The 19893-nt window shown below is 31.0% G+C and overlaps 1 protein-coding gene and 1 long non-coding RNA gene across 16 annotated transcripts in view; one reads left to right on the forward strand and one right to left on the reverse strand.

Annotated features, from left to right (window-relative positions):
• LOC134228814 (receptor-type tyrosine-protein phosphatase epsilon-like) overlaps positions 1-19893 on the forward strand; it is a 51339-nt gene that overhangs the window by 12043 nt on the left and 19403 nt on the right. For 3 of the 15 annotated variants that reach the window (XM_062710509.1, XM_062710516.1, XM_062710511.1), the window contains exons 3-5: positions 312-548; positions 791-943; positions 1368-1511. The exons of 5 other annotated variants lie outside the window; for them this stretch is intronic. In XM_062710509.1, the coding sequence (XP_062566493.1) occupies positions 312-548; positions 791-943; positions 1368-1511 (534 nt within the window). Of the gene's footprint in view, positions 1-311; positions 549-790; positions 944-1367; positions 1512-2002; positions 2144-9477; positions 9700-14108; positions 14201-14525; positions 14742-19486; positions 19718-19893 lie in introns of those variants that run through there. 7 more of the 15 variants (XM_062710510.1, XM_062710522.1, XM_062710512.1 and 4 more) reach the window with 6 other exon arrangements.
• Positions 5656-6452, reverse strand: LOC134228818 (uncharacterized). Its single transcript, XR_009984077.1, has 2 exons — positions 6283-6452; positions 5656-5691 (listed from the first exon to the last, which is right to left on the reverse strand). It is a non-coding gene; the product is annotated as an uncharacterized LOC134228818 (long non-coding RNA).

The raw sequence follows: 19893 nt of genomic DNA on the forward strand, positions 1-19893 counted from the left end.
TTTATATGAGAAATAGATTTTAAACCGATTGTTCATGAAACGCCTCAGTCTATATTTACTTACAAACCATAAATAAATATTTACAGAGTGTCCAAAGCAGGACAAGTAAAATTAATTGAAGATAAGATGAGTTATTGCAAGAACTAAGAAATTAAATAAATAAAATGATAATACTATGCAGAAGTTTACAGGTCTTATGTTTTTTCTTTAGCTTACAATTTCATTTTGCCCATATAAATGAAATGCATGTCATATGGTGATCTCTTTGCATGTTATTTTAAACTTGTTTCGGGGACGTTAATATCTTTCAGGTCTCGATGAACTTCAAAACACTATACGATTACATGGCTACTTTCTACAATATTATGGCAAAAACAATAGATGGGAAGAATGTTACCATGACACTTCTCCCATAAACCAAACCATTCCCATGCCTTCTATAGTGGAATGTCCTCAAAAGACTCGATATATAAAGTTTTATAAAAATACACCGAGTCCTGAGGATGGACTGGAGGTCTACTTGGAAATGTGTGAAATTGAAGTGTATGGTAATAAAACAAGTCTTCCAGCAAGGAAAGAAAGATAAAAATAAATAAATCTTACGAAAACGTTTTACTTTTTTCAGTAAAGTTCCGTTTGTGATTCTACGTATGAGAGCATTTAATATAATCGACATTGTACTTAAATCAAAACAATGCACATACACTTTAGCACCCATACTTGTGATTGAGAGTTTTTTTTAAGGTATAAAAACCTATTTCTTATTATGCACGTTTTTTTTTTAAAAAAGGTTGTGATGTTAATCAGTATGGAGAAAATTGCACCGAGTGTGTAAGCCGCTGTGTAAATTGTGATATTGTGGATGGATGTGTTAGGTGTCAGTCAGGGTTCGCAGGCAAGAGATGTGAAGACTGCGAACCAGGTTTTTCAGGACAAAATTGTGGTATGTTTTAATTTAATTTATTTATTTACTAAAGTAAAAATAATAAATCATCTAATAGCCGTATGCAAAAGCGAAATTTATTTTCGATTTAATTTTTACAATTCTTCACTTACTAGTATAAGCATGAAAAACAATTCAAACGAACCAGCGATTTTTCTTGAATGTTACATGTAGATGTTGTTCTGGCATGAAATCTTAGATTTTTCCTACGGGTTTTAAAATTAGATAATTTGAATCATGTGATTGCAATTCTAGTCCTTAGGTGTTTCAATGTTGATTATTATCTCTTTACAATGTTAAGATAAAGCATCTTAAAATGTTTATCATAATTTGTATTTTCATTCATAAAATATTATACTGATCCGCATAAAAAAAGCTTTTTTGAATATTTTCTACTTTTCTTAAATCGAATTTTAATTTACAGAGCCCTGTCTGGCGGGATGGTATGGTTATAAATGTTCCCAGTCGTGTAGTGTTCACTGTCTGAATTCAGAAGTTTGCGACAAAGTAACCGGAAGCTGCCCTAGCGGATGTGTGTCTGGATACAGGGGAGATAATTGTTCACAACGTAAGGAATTCATGTGACCATACAAATGATGACACTAAAAATGAATTTGTTACATTAACCATTTTTTGTCCTAAAACTTTGCATTAAGATGAGATCATACAGATGTAGATTTATTTTTGTAATGTGATTTATTTTTAATAATTTTTTTTTAGTGTGCTCATGCCAATGCTTTATTTTAGCTTGTGAGAATGGAACGTATGGTTTGGAATGTCTAAACCAATGTAGTGGACAATGTTTAGGGAACAAAACATGTCATCATATAAACGGAAGCTGCATTAGAGGTTGCAAAAAGGGATATGAAGGAAACCGGTGTTTTAATGGTATGTGTGAGCCAAAGGCGTTTTTAATAAAAGGTTTAACAGAAGTTAATTACCAAAAAAATGTAAGTGCACCAAACAGAATTCACATATGTACATGTACGTAATTCTTTAGCAAACCTATTTTTTCTATACTAATAGAAATGATAAGGGGCATCATGTTTTCATTAATAGCTTGCAAAACTGGAACCTATGGAGAAGACTGTAAATATAATTGCAGCGGCCATTGTTATTTAGATGAGCCATGTGATAGATTTAATGGCTCGTGTCCAGCCGGATGTGACGTTGGATGGTCAGGATCAACGTGTGAAAATGGTATATAATTCATTAAATTTTGATCAACAGATTTTCTTCTATATAAAGATATGTAAAGCGGGAAAAGAATGCAAGATAACCTACAACAACAACAACAACAACAAACATTTTGCTACACTTTTTTTCAAAGAGTTATTTTGAAAACATGTATCAACCTTGTTTAATTGTTCTTTTTTACCCGGAAATTCACTTTCAGAATGTTTGCAAGGAAAATATGGATTCAAGTGCAACAATACTTGTAACACATGTAAAGATATGATTTGTAATAATTTCAATGGATTTTGTTTTGATGGTTGTGCTGATGGCTGGACGGGGGAACTTTGCAATGAGGGTTAGTAATAAATATCTTTATAAGATTATTTTTCATTTAATGCTGATTGTCCAGTTACGTTTACGTGAAGCTTCACTTGGTTTACTACGAAAGCCCAGAAGGCTCATTCGAGATTCAAGTTTCGAAATACGAGATTCGAAATACGAGATTCGAAATTCGAGTTTCGAGATTCAAAATCCAGATTAACTAATCAAATACGGGTTCAACATTTGATTACTTCCCTTTATTATGTTTTATCTATCAATAAATCGTTTAATATATTTATAACAAATGAGTCATTTGATTAAATTACAATACAAGAAAGAGTGTTACAGAATATATATTAGAAGGAAAGTTAAGTAATCATTTGATTTTTGATCAGCAAGATATACTTCAATTTATAGTATGACTTCTTAAATATTAAATAGAATACATATATCAGGAATATATATATTTTTGCATTGTCTACTGTATATAAAGGGTTGCTGACATAATAATACAGTTATAAATAGTGTCTAAAGATTAACAAAATCCCCACCCTTACCGGCAACACCTGCCAATTTTTTCCGACACTGAAAATGTTACTTTAAAACTTTGAAAGGCAATGTAGCCTTGATAAATAAAAACCGCGCTCGTTTTCCTAATAGAGGGAATACATTAAAATAAAGTTTTCAATTACTTATGTTCATCTAAGGCTTTGATTTCTTGAACTAATTAACAATTATATATATACAATACAGATTGCAAATATGAATTAGAATAAATGCAGCATTCATTTTATCTGATATCAAACAGTAGATTAGTCTAAATTAGCTGCAGAACTATAGCGTTATGGTTTTATATTTTAGTCTCTGACCATAGCGTTATGGTCAAAGACTAAAATATACTCGGTTTTTATTTATCAAGGCTACAAGGATTTTGTTAATCTTTAGACACTATTTATAACTTTATTATTATGTCAACAATCCTTTATATATAGTAGACAATGCAAAAATATATATATTCCTGATTATGTATTCTATTTAATATTTAAGAAGTCATAATATAAATTGAAGTATATATTGCTGATCAAAAATCAAATGATTACTTAACTTACTTTCTAATATATATAACACTCTTTCTTGCATTGTAATTTATTCAAATGACTCATTTGTTATAAATATATTAAACGATTTATTGATAGATTAAACATAATAAAGGGGAGTAATCAATGTTGAACCCGCATTTGATTGGTTAATCTGGATTTTGAATCTCGAAACTCGAATTTCGAATCTCGTATTTCGAAACTCGAATCTCGAATGAGCCTTTTGATTGGTTAATCTGGATCTTGAATTTCGAATCTCGTATTTCGAAACTTGAATCTCGAATGAGCCTTCTGGGCTTTCGTAGTTTACAGCGTGTCCCGTTAGTTTCTTCGGTCCTGACTGTTCAAGACGATGCGGGAAATGTGTAAATGAAACCTGTCACCATGTGAACGGATTGTGTCCAAGCAACTGTAATGAAGATTGGAAAGGAAGTAAATGTTTACAAGGTAAATGCTACATCACTTTTCCAGAGTGTTGTCTGTCGTGCAGGGTTGTATGGTTGTACTATAGTCGTGTAGTATTAATTGTCTGTATTGAGAGAATTGTGAGAAAGTAAATGGAATTCACCTCAGTGGATGTGTGTCTTGATACAGAAATTATCTTAAATTAAGAAATAAGATTTCTGTTTTGGAAGTTCATGGGCTATAATTTGATATTGGTAACGTGTTCAAATCCCATGACACCCGAAGTGCGTTATATTAGACTTGACTACGTACATATACCAATTTAATAAAATTTCCGAATGAAACTAAAATAATTTTATCTTCATATACATTTTTATTTTGTTTTTCTTGAGCTTTCGTAAATTCGAAGCAAATGTCCTAAAAAACGATCAGACACCACAAAATATAGTTCCTTAAATTTTTTAATTGAAAATAAAACATAGAACAGCATCTATGACTTCCGTTTTTGGAAGTTCTTGGGCTATAACTTGATATTGGTAACGTGTTCAAATCCCATGACACCCGAAGTGCGTTATATTAGACTTGACTACGTACATATACCAATTTAATAAAATTTCCGAATGAAACTAAAATAATTTTATCTTCATATACATTTTTATTTTGTTTTTCTTGAGCTTTCGTAAATTCGAAGCAAATGTCCTAAAAAACGATCAGACACCACAAAATATAGTTCCTTAAATTTTTTAATTGAAAATAAAACATAGAACAGCATCTATGACACAAAATCAGATGCAAATATTTAGTTTCCAGGAATTTATATTCAAGATAATATAGGTGTGAAGAAGGTTTTTCGTAATTTAAATACATTCAATTGACGTGGCGTAGTTCACATGCATGCTTTAATATGCTTAGCGCAAATAGAGGTTTATAGGGAAAACTAAATGTTTGCAGTATTTTTATTGATGTAATTTTTTCAGCTTTTTCAGATCTCACAGAGAACAAAACAATGATACCTCTTATAGTTGGAGTTTCGGGGATAGTCATCATTTTGGGATGTTCCATACTGGTCGTTGTTTTTATATCATTCAGGTATTATTTTGGTTTCGTTTAATGCCTCGCTTGTTTACATTATTGTTAGAAAATATCAAGTTAAAATATAATTTCAAATTGTCTTTCCATATGAAATATCCAGGGGATGCTTACTCCTCTGTTGCACCTGTTCCTGATTTCTCGTCCATTTGCATGAATACATTCTAGTATAAATAATTTCAGTTTCATCCATATCTTTTTTTTCATATATAAACATTATTTCATTAAATGTTAAAGAAGAAAATCCCGGACGAAACAAGAATCTGTGTACGATTCCATTCAAATAAGCCAAATGAAAGGTAATATATTTATATTTATATATATTATGTCCTTTATTGTCTCCATATAAATGAAAAATAAAGACAGATTTTGTGACAGCATTTTAATTATTACCATATAAATATTTGAGACAAATACCTTGAATTTGTAGATCTGGAGCATAGAATTAATATTTCGGTCAACATTTTCGAACTTATTATTTTCATGGCTTTATTAAAGATAAAAACGTACTCTTCTTTGTAATAAAACAGAAAATCACATTGTTCATTATTTATCCTTTATTTCAGATCAAGAAAATCCTTACGCTGGCCTGAATACGAAATAATCTGACAAAAATATTTATCAAATATAAATATTTGCTTTTAACTTTCTTTTCAAATCCTTTGTACATTTTATTTCATTTTGAAAGCAACTAAATTGTATCCTACGTCATCTCGACGCAGTATATGACAGAAGATTTGCGATTTAGATTGTAATTCAAAGATGTACGTTAAGTATGATAATGTTAATGCTTCATGATGTATATTTTTTTTAAATATCTGCTTACATCTTAAAAGAAGTAAATAATACAATAAGCAATAAGGGATGACTATGCGTTGTTTACTGGTTAAACAAACCTTTTTACCAATAAAAAATTCGAAAGATAGACTTAAATTACTGATGTTACTCTTGATTAATAGTTATAGTCAGAAGTCAGAAATAATATCACTTAAAATATGAAAACAAAATCAGGACTTTTTTGTACTCAAACAAAAAAAAAAAAAAAAAAAAAAAAGAAAAAAAAATACATGAAAAGCATTTTTGAAGAAATAATGCACTATTACATGTAATTAACTTGCACAGCTGTTATTTCTTTACCGTTTGTTTTTGAACAGCCAAAAAAAAAAATTAAATATTGTACCTATATATTCTTTTTCAAGATATTTAGGTAGTCCATTAAACTTCAATAAAATTTTAAACTCTTTAAGTAACTTTAAGACTTGATTATATATATAAAAAAAAACGTGGGCACGCCTAACTTTTTTCAACTTTCTTTTAATAAGATTTTCTTTGTCTGAATAGAAAAGTGTTGAGAAAATCTTATGTACTGAAAATAATACACTGTAGTGTGGAATTTTCAACAAAGAAGGGAAAATATTTAAAAGTTACAATAGCATTTATAATGTTAATGATAGGAAGATACTGAATGTCAGCACTCTTGTAGCAATGTCCAAAAGAATGAATGATTTTACAACGTAAGCTATATGAATGGATGAAATGGTCCATGTCCTGAAACGCGTTTTTAAATTCTATATGTTGTATTTTTCATAGAGAGGAAAATAAAACAAACATGATTTTACACGTTTTTTTTTGTTTATATTGGCGATTGTTGGTCGTGGCATAAGTAAAAGCAGCAAACTAAGGGTTGCCAAGCATTGAGAGCAACCCCAAATTGCTACAAGCGACAGCAGGATTGTATTTATTTCTTAATCTCAAATAAGTGAATGTTCCAATTTCTTCATGTATACGTTTAACAAATCTCAATATCCCATGAAAAAAAAACTGAGATAATAGACTGAGGTCAATTTTTTTTTAATTATCTGTGTGTTCATTGATCTTTAATACATTTCACCCAACAGACTGATCGATTGTACGTTTAAAGTCCTTCTCATATGGAGAAGCCACCTTTTGCCGGTGAGGAGCTGCAAATTTCGTCTTATACACGGCACTTATGGTTATATGCACTGAACAGTTAGTGATCATTTTCGTACCAGCACCTACTGTGACACGGAACCTTGGTTTATACGGTGTTATCCGAAGAACCGGTCTTCACGTCCCACAGTCTGATTCGAACCAGCGAATAAAGGATCAACTTCTTACTTCGCAACTCTAGAGCAGACGCTGTAACTGCTGTGCCACGCGGGCGACTTTTCAGCCTAGAGAAAAATTTGATTTGCGTTTAGATCAGTAACAATTGTGTAACATTTTTTGACATATTTAGAAAACAAATTACTTTCAATAATTTTCAAGTTTCAATAAGTAAAATTGTAAATAAAAGAATATTTATCTAATAAACAAATTTAAGCAAAAAAAATAATAATAATAAAACGAAACAAAAAAAAAAAAAAAAAAACTAGTTAGCATGCACCAAATGAACAGACAATTTGCTTGAACTGTTTTCAACTAAATGTCAAAAGGTAAAATTAATAATTTACTTTTTGCATATATATTGTAAAACAATTTTACTGGGTCTAAATTTTCTAGTCCAAAGAAAAAATAATTCAAGGGGATTTAATATCGAGATCGAAAAGAGATACGTCGAACTATAGTATAAGAAAATGTACGGTTATGGGGGTCTTCTATACCAGCCAAGACAATTGTTAAGCTCAACAGTCAGATGATTCGTTACAAATTGGGAAATATATATCAAAGTTATCACACCTAATATCTTAAAAGCGATTGCATAGTTTTGTACCAGAGCATGAGATGCTTGCGAAAGACATTGATCTTAATTTGTTGTTTCAAAAATATATCTCAAATCTTATGTGTGATTTATTATTTTTAATTGGTATAAAACTTTTTTCTTTTTAAATAAGGGATTTCAACTCATGGTGTGTTCACTTAAGTTTTGTTGACGGACAGACAAATATTCTTCATGCCTCCCAGCCTTCAAAAACGGGGAAACTACTAGCATATCACTTAAATTTATACAGCTGAGTTGTTCACAATCTGGCAATTATGGTCACCTTAAGGGTCAGGTAGTTTATACCGGTCTGCAAAATTAATATTTTTCTAAATTAAGTAAAAAACAAGTTCATCAAATCTTAGATTTGAGAGTCTTATTCGCACCAACGACCCATTAATGTTATTTTTATTATGTTTTATAAAAATCTGGTCCTTACACGGAGATTCGTCAGGCTTAGAGATTGGTATTATGGTGGATTATGTTCTACTAATTTCTTTTTATCTTGAATTGTTAGAGTACAGGGTACTACTGTGTCACGCAGTTACATATATAACGATTTCGGGGATTTTTTTTTGAGTAAAAAGCATTCTGGAAGTGTTGCATTAGCATTACTTGTCCCCTACCGGATTCCCCTTTTCTCTTTATGATATCATTTTTAATACCCTGTTCATGAGAACGTGCCTGCAAAATGAGGACATTTCGGTAATTGCTTGTTTATCATGTCTTGGAAATTAATAAGTTAATCTGTCTTACAAAGAGAGACGTCTATAAATATCATTATACGTACATAAATACATGGTTCGGTGAAAACAGCTCATTTTACATGGTTAGATAACAATTATATTTTTAAAAAATCAAACTTGAGCCATGGTTTTCACTTAGTCAGAATGCCCCCATACACACTTTAGTACAGACATAAACAGAGGAAGTCAAATATGATACGCATTAAAAAGACTTGCTATTTTTCTATGAGTGTCTGCATACCAATGTTTTTTAATGTTTATATATATTTTATGCTTTTTAATGCTTATATATATTTTACCATCAATTAGGAGTTAATATTACAAAAATTAGTAGCCTGTGCTTTTATTTGTCAATCCCGAATTTCTTGTAACGCTTAAACGGCGTTATTACGTTAACCATTTTAATTTCATACTTTCTTATATCTATTATGGTATTTTCGTACCAAAAAAAACTACAAATATGAATTATCCTTAGTAATGGATTTGAAGATGAAGAAACTTTTTGGGTGTGGTTTACTTAACTTTTCAAAATGTTATAAAATGCTTGAGAAGGCAATCAGTTGTTCAATCATACAAATTACAATCGACGTGCTTGATCTGATTCTCTCTTTGTAAAACGAAACTTGACAATACTTTTTAAAATTTGAAATGAAGTGAAATTATTCAGCTTTTAAAGAAATATAAGAATTCGTTCTTTCCATTTATTTATTTTTTTATATAATGCATGTAACTGTAAGATAACGTCAACTGATATCCAATATTTTTCAACATAATTAATGAAATTACACGTAGGATGTTTCAGATTGACTAAATATTCGGCAGTTAATGTTAATGAAAAACTTAGCTCTGTCAGGTAAAACCAAATATATGCATGTTAAATGATTGATCGTAAACAATGATGTTCACGAAATACCAAGATCCGCCAGAAAAAAAAAATAAAGCCTGACCTTTGAAATGCTTGAGGTAATATCCGTTTACAACATTTGTGTATAAAGGTCTAGACATTCTTTGTTAAGGTTTGTAAATCTAGGCCATCCTAATTTGTTAATTTTGTATTTCATTTAAGTGGTTTGTCAAGAGCAAGGATGTTCGTAACGCATGACAACGCAAAAGGTTGTTTACCGATGTATAAATTTTTCTTCCTCATTGATATACTTCACCTTAAATAGACTTGGTCTTAAGACGTATTATTTCTTATAGGTAAGATTTTCCTTTTTTTTCGTAAGATAAATTATGCATGTTAAAAAGAATTATTGCATAACAGATACGATTATCATTTTGTTGAATTATCTTTTTCAGCTGGACATTGTACTTGTATCCTTAACTTTAATAATGAAAAAAGAATTAAAAAATATTGTTGCTGTTAAATCGTCAAAACGAATAAGCACACTCACAATGTAAAGAAAATACCTCGATCAATCATGACTTTTTCATTTTAAGAAGATATTTAAAGCTTTTTCCTAGTATATATTCCTATGTAAAACATTGATCGTCCCTTGTGGTACCCCCTCTTTCCGGGGGTCATGATTTAAACACACTTGAATAATTACTAAGTTATGATATTTCCCCATAAGTTTCATATTTCCTGGCACAGTGGTTCTTAAGAAGAAATGAAAACATGCAACCAAAGTATTATTCTCAATAAGGCCGTTTTGCGGTCTACAATGACTTCAAAATTTCAGATAGTATTTTCCTCCATTTCCCCCCATACAAGTTGCATGAATTAATTGGCTTATGTTCCAGTTTAAGGTAGCTCTAAACACTGCACACTTAGGAGCTCCACTTTAAGGGTAGTTTCATGCAGTTAGAGTGATCTGTACTGAGATGTAAGATTTTAAAAATTGTAATTTACAGTAAATTACACGATTTGATATACATTATAATATTTTCAGCACTATGTTAGACCAAGAATAAGTTATTGAATAATCATTATTTACTTTAACGTTCCCAATGTAAGTAAACAGCAGTGATTTCTGCTAACAAATAGTCAATTGTCTTTGAACATTTTTCCTGTGCAAATAGGGCAGGTACAATTACCCTATGTTAAAATTGAATGAAAAAATCTTAATATGCACACCTTTAAATCATATAATATATTTTTCAAAGTAAAAACATTTCTGTTAGTGTTTAGAGCTTCCTTATTGATAAATATTGATTTGTTAATGATACAGTTGCATTTGATATGATATAAGGTCACAAAGTAAGATGCAATATGTCTGTACTAACATTAGAGTAATGGAAAAATCAAGATAACTCCTACCCATGTCATAACATCTTAAACCAACATCAAAAATGAGTATGTAAACGTCTTATAAACATGAAAAGTGAATACCGATTTATAAACTTGGTTAAAAGTGGCTATGATATATAGATAAAAAAAACTTCATGCTCTATTTTTAAAATATGTGCAAGAAAGCATATTAGGTTATGAAGAGTAAGTCGTTTTAGGTCAACTTTTGGTATGAGTCCAATTTTCTGTTGATTGACTAAGAATTTGTATAAGCCATGCATGTTTACTTAAAAATGTCAATTTTTAACTTAAAAAGCTAAAATCAAATGACTGAGGGCCCTGGATCTCATGATAGTACACTTGGAGAAGTCTCGTTGAAATGTCTGCTAAAGATTAAGAAAAAAACTTTTCAGAGGCTATAAGACGTGAATTTAAGTGTTGTATTAAAATTATTGATATTTATAAGGATAGATTACTTAGTCTATATATGCTACTTCTTTTTAATTCCTTTACTACATATATTCTTTGTATTTCCTTATGAGTACTGCATATATGTTATAGAAATTATAAAAACTATCTTTTTTGTATGGGGAACATGCATTTAGGGTTTTTCAACCAGATAAAAATTAGGGTTAAGTGTTACAATTTTTATTTTTCAATATGCATAGTTGCATTATTGACCAACGCCTAACGCGGTACGGACCTTTTTTTTAAAAGATAATATCCAAACGACCCATGCCATTTACTTATAATGCTAAACATTTAGGAATATGAACTGTCACTATCCGTATTAAACGCCTTTTTTTGACGATGTACCGGGAAAGAGACTGAATTTAACCCTCAGATTTCAAGAGTGCGAAAGGAGCATCAAACCTTAATGTCCATTTTCTACCTTGGATGTTGTAGAATTCTGTTACAATGTAGTCCATAGATAAACTAATACTTCTGATATGCATAGTGGAAGGAACTGTTAGAAAGCAACTCCATTTTTAATTTTTTTTTAATTTCACTAAGAGAAATGCAACCGCTATGAATTTTATGTATTGAGTATTTTACATGTTAAGGATAGTCAGCATGTACTTGGATTGATAGTTTTAAACTGTTAATTTTTTTTGTGCGAGTGTCGAATTAATTTTATTAATTACTACTTCATATTTATTTAAACAAATTCAAAATCCATTCAGTGCTTTCAACATTTGATACTTAGCTTTCATAGTTCAATAGAAACTTGCCTTACATAAATTGATATTTTTATGCGTAAAATAGGTACCGCATTTATAGAAATGATTTTTTTGCTGTTTTACGCAGAGTCAGCAAAATTTCAGCCATGTCTCGGTTAAAGAAATGATAAACAATTACAATAAAAACAAATTTGATATAATACTTTTAATCAAATGGTAGTTAAGCTTTTTTCAGAATCATACGGTGTGCACTTTTTAAAGATTTACATCCAAAGTATGCAGAATATCAATGCATCAAATTTCCTGTCATAAAACTACATCTTGAGCCTTAAATTAAAAAAAAAATCGTCGAATTTATTACTTAGGTCTGATGTGTTTCCGACATATTTTTTTAACTGACGGTCATTTGTGATCTCTAAATCACCTGACTTAGGTGATCGATGTTGAAAATTAAGCATCAAAATCATGAAAAAGAATGATTATAGTATTGTAAGCTATTTTTAAATTTTTTAAATCAGTGATGGATATAAATTCGAATAATTACAGTACTTTATCAAAAGAAATTAGAAAAGCCCCAATGAAATGTTTTACTGTTGGGGAAGGTTAAAACTCGCCTTTTTCCTTCCTGGATTTGCTGCTCTTTTGTAGAAACTTCTTCATTTGTATTCCCTGATTTTGTTTTTTTTTTTCTTTTCTTTTTTTTTTGCTTCTGCAAATATCAAACCTTGATTTCACACTACATGATGCTTTTTAAATGTTGGCAGATTTTGTTGTCACTTTCACTCAATACGAGTACATGTAACTTTTCTCAACATAGTCACCGTTTAAATCAAAGCATTTCTTATGTCGCTTGAAACAGTCATAAAAATGAGCAAAAAATGTTCAGGTTTCATTCGTTAAATAATTTTAGACAATGCCTGCAATCATCCGACCTCTGTCCACGTAAAAACGTCTTTATTTACAGAAATACGGCAAAGTCACGTTATGAAATTCATTTTTACAGCACAGCAAACTCGGAATTTTGGTTTTTATTTTCACGCATGTCATCCTGTAAATTGTTCCTTCTGTCCGAAAATATTATATGCCACTCAGGTACTAATGAACAGCTTCTTTAACTATGATTTCCCGATTGCTTTCAGAATGTATTGGTTTTTGTAGGTGTTTTTCCAATCTCTACGCAGAATTTTATCACTATTGACTGCTCCAACTATTCCGAAAACGTCCTTTTTTAACCATTCCGATCCTGTCTTGATATGTTTCAACTTTTGTTGCTCAGCAATTTTGAAACTTTGAACGTTAAAATTTTGCAGATTCAATGCGATAACTTCTGTCAACCTCAAAATGTAAAAGTCAGGCAGATTTCTGCAGAATTTTATAAAATACAAATGTAATTTATAAAAATAATGAATATTTTTTAATTAAAATTTTGCGGTACTCCGGGTCTCTATTCCAAGTTTTGTATGAAGCCATAATGATAATTATACATTTGAAATTGAATAAAATTTTACATTTTTTAATTCACATTAAATAAAGGATTAAAATATTTCTAATAATAAATATCAATGACAAGACTTTTATTTAATTTTTAGCCGGTCCAGGAACGTTACGGACAACCCTCGTACATTTAAGTACATAAGTTTCTACATTAAAAGAATTATACAATGCTTAGCCGTGAGCATTGAAAAGATTTCGCCCTTATTCAAGGGGATATGATTAAGATGAAAATTATTGAAAACATTAATATGTTCTTTGCAAAAAATCTTTTTTATTCAAACTTCAGGGTCCTATCTGCACAAGGAGAAAAAAAAAACTCATATCTAAGCTGAACTGAAGTACAATTAGTTTTTAAATCTATTTCATAAAGTAATACATTTTAAGGAAGTGCACATTTAGCTTCGTTTTGATCAAGTAAATTTGGAATGGCCACACTTTTGTTTCAATCGTTAAACTGTTTTGTTAATACTTTCGCAATATAGATATAAAAACTACAGGGTCGGTATAATTTGAGATAGAATTATATTGTTGTTTATTATCGTGTTTTCTGGTTACATTCCTTTGGTTATTTTTGTTTTCCCCAGACAAAAGCACATTTTTTAAAAATTGTAAACAAATATAACTTAACTAATATTATAAAACAATAAGGAAAACCTGGTATGAAAATATAAACATAATTATACCTTAAACTTAACTATTTTCAGGTTCAGCTTGATGATCCTAAGAAACAAGATGAGGGATCAACATTTTTTGATAACATTTATCGCTACCTCGATTCATGCCTGCTACGGATATAGTAAGTACATTAAATAGCACACGACTCATGCATGGAACTCGACTCCAAGGCAAGCTTGCATTAGCTTTTGTACCAAAAAAATTACACCAGAAATAATGACTTCATTACTACATGATTAGTTTTTTTGAAATGACTTATATACAATGATGCACTAAGGTATCACGTGGAAAAATATATTTTAAAATTAAACACCTTTATTTTGAAAAATGTATAATTCATGATTTTCCATTTTTAGAATTTTACGAAAGAAGTGGGCCTCAAATAAAATTTTAAGCACAGGGTTTCGTTGTTTAATTCATTTATTAAATCTTTTTTTTACTCCTAGGACAACTAGTTGATCCAGATACAACAAAAGCCATACAAAGTTCTACATTTGAACCTTATGGAGCAGACAGGACAATAGATGGGAAGCCATCTTTACTTTCAATTGGCAGTGGATCTTGTTCGCATACAGGACTGGCGCAGAAATCAGCATGGTTACAAATAAACCTCAAGAAAGTTTTCAATATAAAATACGTCAAATTTTGGTACCGTAATGACCGTAAGTATTTAGTTTCGATTGGCTCTCAGTATAAGAGCGTATGGATTTTAAGATTTTGGTACTGAAAAGACCTTATAATTTAGCACTTAAAGTATGACATTCATACCTTTCGCTATATATACATAATTGTACCATGAGTTACTCTTCAATAATGTTAGTTTCTTTTTGGTCAAGCTAGCTGCAGTGTGTCGTTCTCTATGTGTTACACAATTAAAAAAATATGATAAATCCACTTTTGTCAACAATGTTTCAAAATATGTGATTTATTTCAATTCATACGTTGTTTAAATAAGCTGATATTTCGATTTTTGTGCATTTTTAGTGATTTTAATCGCGCACTTAAGAAGCTATTTCAAATAAAACTAAATTGATATTCAATTTTAGCGATGAAATTTGTGGAGATAACGGACAAAATTCAAGCTGAAAGGTCCATTAAAAATTAAAAAAAAAATGGAGCAGAGCAAACACGGACCTCCAAAACATCAAAGGTGTGATCAGGTGCTATGGAGGAGAGAGAGCATCCCTTGCTTACTGGTCACACCCGCCGTGTGTTCCTTGTCATGATCATGAAATAACGGAAAAACCGAAGACAATTCAGGGTGTAAATAATGGAATTACAATAAGTATGAAAAACGCCAATCAGCGATCTTAGAACTCTCGTTAATAATGCTAAAATTAAATCCCTAAAATTCTTTTACGGTCTTCATAAATTTCAATATATTTCAACGCACGTCAAATTTTCCATGTGCGAGTGATTAAATCTGTACATATTAACTCTACGTAGTCTGCACACTTATGCAAGATAACTTGTGTTCTAAAATTAAGCACTGTACCATCTAGCGTTAACCTTTCTATAAACAGTTTCAAACCGTTGCAAATGTCTCAAATTGCAACAAAACTGCATGAATTCATATATATAGCGCATACTGTAAGTTAGCAATAGATAATCAAAATAAAATGTTACAGTGTTTCTCGAGATTACCCCTTAACGGACAATGGTTTAGAAAAACTTTTTATCAATGACTAAATAAGGGGATAAAGTTGATCATCTACTGGTACATGTGATTTTTGAAATTTGTCTCCTCAGTAAAATTTGAAATAGTTATCATTCTATGTTGGTTTAAAAAAAAACTATTACAAATGATAAAAAGAAATGTGAAGATAACAGTTCTGCAACCTATAAGCAAAACAAATACGTGCCATTTCATAATCCACCAGATTAACAATAAGTACGTTGAAAATTTAATGTAAAAATAAAGCCAAAACAATTTATATAAAAGATATCAATTATGTTTGACCTAACGACAGCGTTGCAATCAAATTTATTATGTTGACAATTTTATTTCGTAACATTTAACATGTAGATTTTTGAAAGCATTCATTTAAATCATCATTCTGGCAGTTGTCCGCCTTGAGTTTGAAATTCATTTCGAAGAATGGAATCACGTATAGAAACAAAGCACTAAATAATGAAGGAGTTAATTTTAAACTACAACATTATAAAGAAAATAAACTATAATAATTTAATTTTTTTTGTATTCTCAATTTTGTGTCAATTTTTATGTTAAAATTGGCTCAATTTCCTCCTGGACATTTAGAATATATTTACTATATTCGTATAATTCGTCGAAAGAATTCATAAAAATAATTAAATAGATATTTCAGAACAAACATAACACATTTCACTGCAAAAAACCAGCTTTGTGTGCAACCAGCATAGAAAAATAGGAATCTAAAATTACCAGTACTGTAGATATGGCAAGAGAGAAAAATTGATAATTTTCTTCTAAAAAAAACCTCCGCCACAAAATATAGTTCTTGGCTCAATCCTACTGGAATGAAATTCAATTGATGTGTTTGCAGTGAATATTGTTTGATTTGCATTGTAGAATCTAAATTCAATGTGAAAACTTAAAAATGATGCAGAATTTTAGAAATAAAGGTTCAAACCAAAATCGACTAAAAAGCACAGGTTTGAACTTCCTTTAACATGTTCCCTCTTTTTGCCCCTATAACTTTGCAGGGGTTGTTTTTTAACGACGAAAAATGACCCAAAGCCATAGAAAAAAAATTTGTAGAAAAAATACCTAGGGGTCGTTATTTTATATGTGTGACCTATAAAAAAAATTTAACCAGTTGAAAAATGACTCATTTTCCAACAGAGTGATACAAAATTTATAACAGGTGATTGAAGCCAAGATTTGAACCTAAATGCTTATTTTTTCTTTACGACCTTTTGACCAACATTGGACGAATGTGCATCTAAAATGCAATAAATCAGCATTAAAGTTACAAGCTAATTTCTATTTCAGCACATATTGAAAATCGCAAAATTTTTAACATTGGTTATAACTCATAATCTCTCTTAATGGCTGTCTTCCATTTTGTTTCATCGTTGGATGTTTGACTGGTTATAGACATTCATAGATAGCTAAATAAAAGACAAACAGGATGATCTACCTTTCCAATGGTAAATGTCTCGGAGAGTATTCAGCATGATTTTTCATGTATTTAGTTTTACAATTTAATGACTAAAGTTTTTAGGGAAATTATTAAAATTTGGATCAATTGTTCGGCCTTTGTTTTAATACTAAATTCCACAATCGTATACCTGCATTCATAAGGATCATGGCGGGTATGACGGGTCCAAAAGGGATGCATACTTTTTCTACGCATATGTGTTATATTTGTTGACAGGTTCATAAAAAGACCAATGCTGACTTTAAATGAGGTTGCTGAAACCCCTGTTACATCAAACAGGAGCCTGCCTAGATTATAAAAATTAATTTTGCACTCGGGTGTCGAAAAAGGTGAAATTATCCAGTTGTCAAACAATATAGTTGTTAGCTGGTCTTTACATATCGCCTATAGTCGTATATATCAGTAGAACGTTCCAAATACGAAACAGAAATGTCAATCATAAGAAGGAAAGAACATTTCTGTATGTCTGAAATATAAACAGTCGTATAATGTACATACAATTTAATTTTATTTATAAACAGTAGACATTGGGATTTTTTTCAAAGGTAATAAAGAAAAATTCCTGTAAAATGTACATTCAAGTCTATTAATATTTTCAAATTATCATTGAAGACAGAGCATTTAATTGACCTGCAAGGTTATTAATGTTCATTAAAAGTTTTGTAATTAAATTGTCTTCTTTACACAGTATAGTTAAAAAATCTCTTAATTAGGGGTAAAAATAAAACATAACATTCAGGAGTGGGATGGGTTGCCCCCCCCCCCCCCCTCTACTTTCATAAACGTAATTTTTTTTTCGTTTGAAAATGTTCATGGAAGTCTGGTTGCTCTAACTTTTTGATACAATAGAATAAAAGGAGCCCCCCTCCCCCTTCAATAAATTTTTTGATGGGTTCATAAAAAAATATTTTTATAGTAACTTGTCATGTTTGTTAAAATACGCCTGGCATTTACTAGGAATTTTTTTACATTCTCTTCGATTCTCTCACCGTGATTGGCTAACGCTAGCGCATTGTAAATAGCAAACTTGACATGTCTGCTTTTTCAGTATGTATAACGTAAAACGTTGATTCATTTGATAAAACAATCAGTGCTGTTTTTGCTGTTTTTCACCATCAAAAAACAATTTCTTCCCAAAAGAAACAATTCCTACTATTTTCTACTCCTCAAGATTCTGAATAATTGCATTGATCTTTAAAAAAAGCAATAATTGTATATAATGTAATGAGTTTAAAGAAAATCACCAGTTGATTCCCAATTTAGCTCAAGTGAGCATTCTGGCCCGAAGGTCCCCTTTTTTGTCCTCTACAAATTTCAACTTTGATCCACAAAGGGTCATTATTGTACGGGGGTTATTTTTCTTCACGTAGACTGGTCACGGTAGCCTAGTGGTGGAGCGTTCGCTTTGTGATCGGCAGGCCTGGGTTTGATTCTCGTTTGAGGCGCCGCGTCAAACCAAAGACGTAAACATAAGTTAATGACTGTTCCTTCGTCAATCGCTCGACATTAGAAGTGAAAGTCACAGGTCTTTTAGATATGGCCCCGTGTCATGGTAGGCGTTGGCACGATAAAGAACCCTGATCACTGCTCAATGGCTCTGAGTGCCGAGTAAATGTGTAAATTAGAAGTTCTTCACCGGCATACGGTGACGTCTCAATATGACTGAAAAATTCTCGAATGGGACGTTACACAATATAAAGTCAATCAATTTCTTCATGTGGAGTATGCTAATTTTTAAGGTGATGACACTTTTTCTAAGGGCAAAATGGTCACTTTTTAACGTTGAATAATGACCGGTAGTCATTTTTGGCCTAGAATAAAGACCGGGGGTCATTATTCTTTTGTGCCCATTATTCGTCTTTACACCGTCCGAGTAGGTCTGGTTTGCAAAAAATTGCTAGAAAACGCGTTAATTCGACGAATATACTGTAAGATTCAACCAGATTTGATCTTATTTCAAAGATTAACAGCTTCGGATATCTGAGAAAAGCCAGACTTAGGCGAGGATTTTTGCTATTAGTCAAAAATTGCCCTTAAGTGGAATCCGACATGGAGACTAGTTGTTATGTTTATAGCAAGCGCAGTGAGTGTCGGGAAGCAATGCTCGTCACAGCAAACTCTAAAGCAACGCCTGTGTGAAAAGAAAATTCGGACTATCAAACGATTTTTTTCATAATTTAAGAGGTTACTGTAATGTTTAAAACATCTTATACAGAATAATTTCTTATATTGTAGCTATGCTGTAAATTGAACACATCTTTCAGGTCTCAGTGAACTTGAAAACACCATACGGTTACATGGCTATATTCTACAATATTATAACAAAAAATGGATAACGTGTTACCAAGATAGTACTCCATCCAGTCAGCCAATATCCATGCCATCTATAGTGGAGTGTCATCACCAGACTCAATACATAGTGTTTTATACAAATACACCAAGTCCCTATGACAGAGGGTTTGTCTTTTTGGAGATATGTGAAGTCGAAGTGTATGGTAATGAAAACATTACACAAAGAAGAAAAGAAAAGAAATACATTTTTTAATCAACGTGAGCTTTTTTGATCGAAAATTTTCCACGTCTTTAGTTCTTGTTGTCATTGTAGTCATCGTGGTCCAAAACCACTGAGGCAATTTCAACCAATTACTGCACAGAGTATCTTTTGGTAAAG

This window comes from Saccostrea cucullata, unplaced genomic scaffold (genome assembly GCF_032062105.1).
Source record: "Saccostrea cucullata isolate Sc308-1 unplaced genomic scaffold, CSIRO_AGI_Scuc_v1 ctg566, whole genome shotgun sequence".
In the NCBI taxonomy this organism is placed as follows: Eukaryota; Metazoa; Mollusca; class Bivalvia; order Ostreida; family Ostreidae; genus Saccostrea; species Saccostrea cuccullata.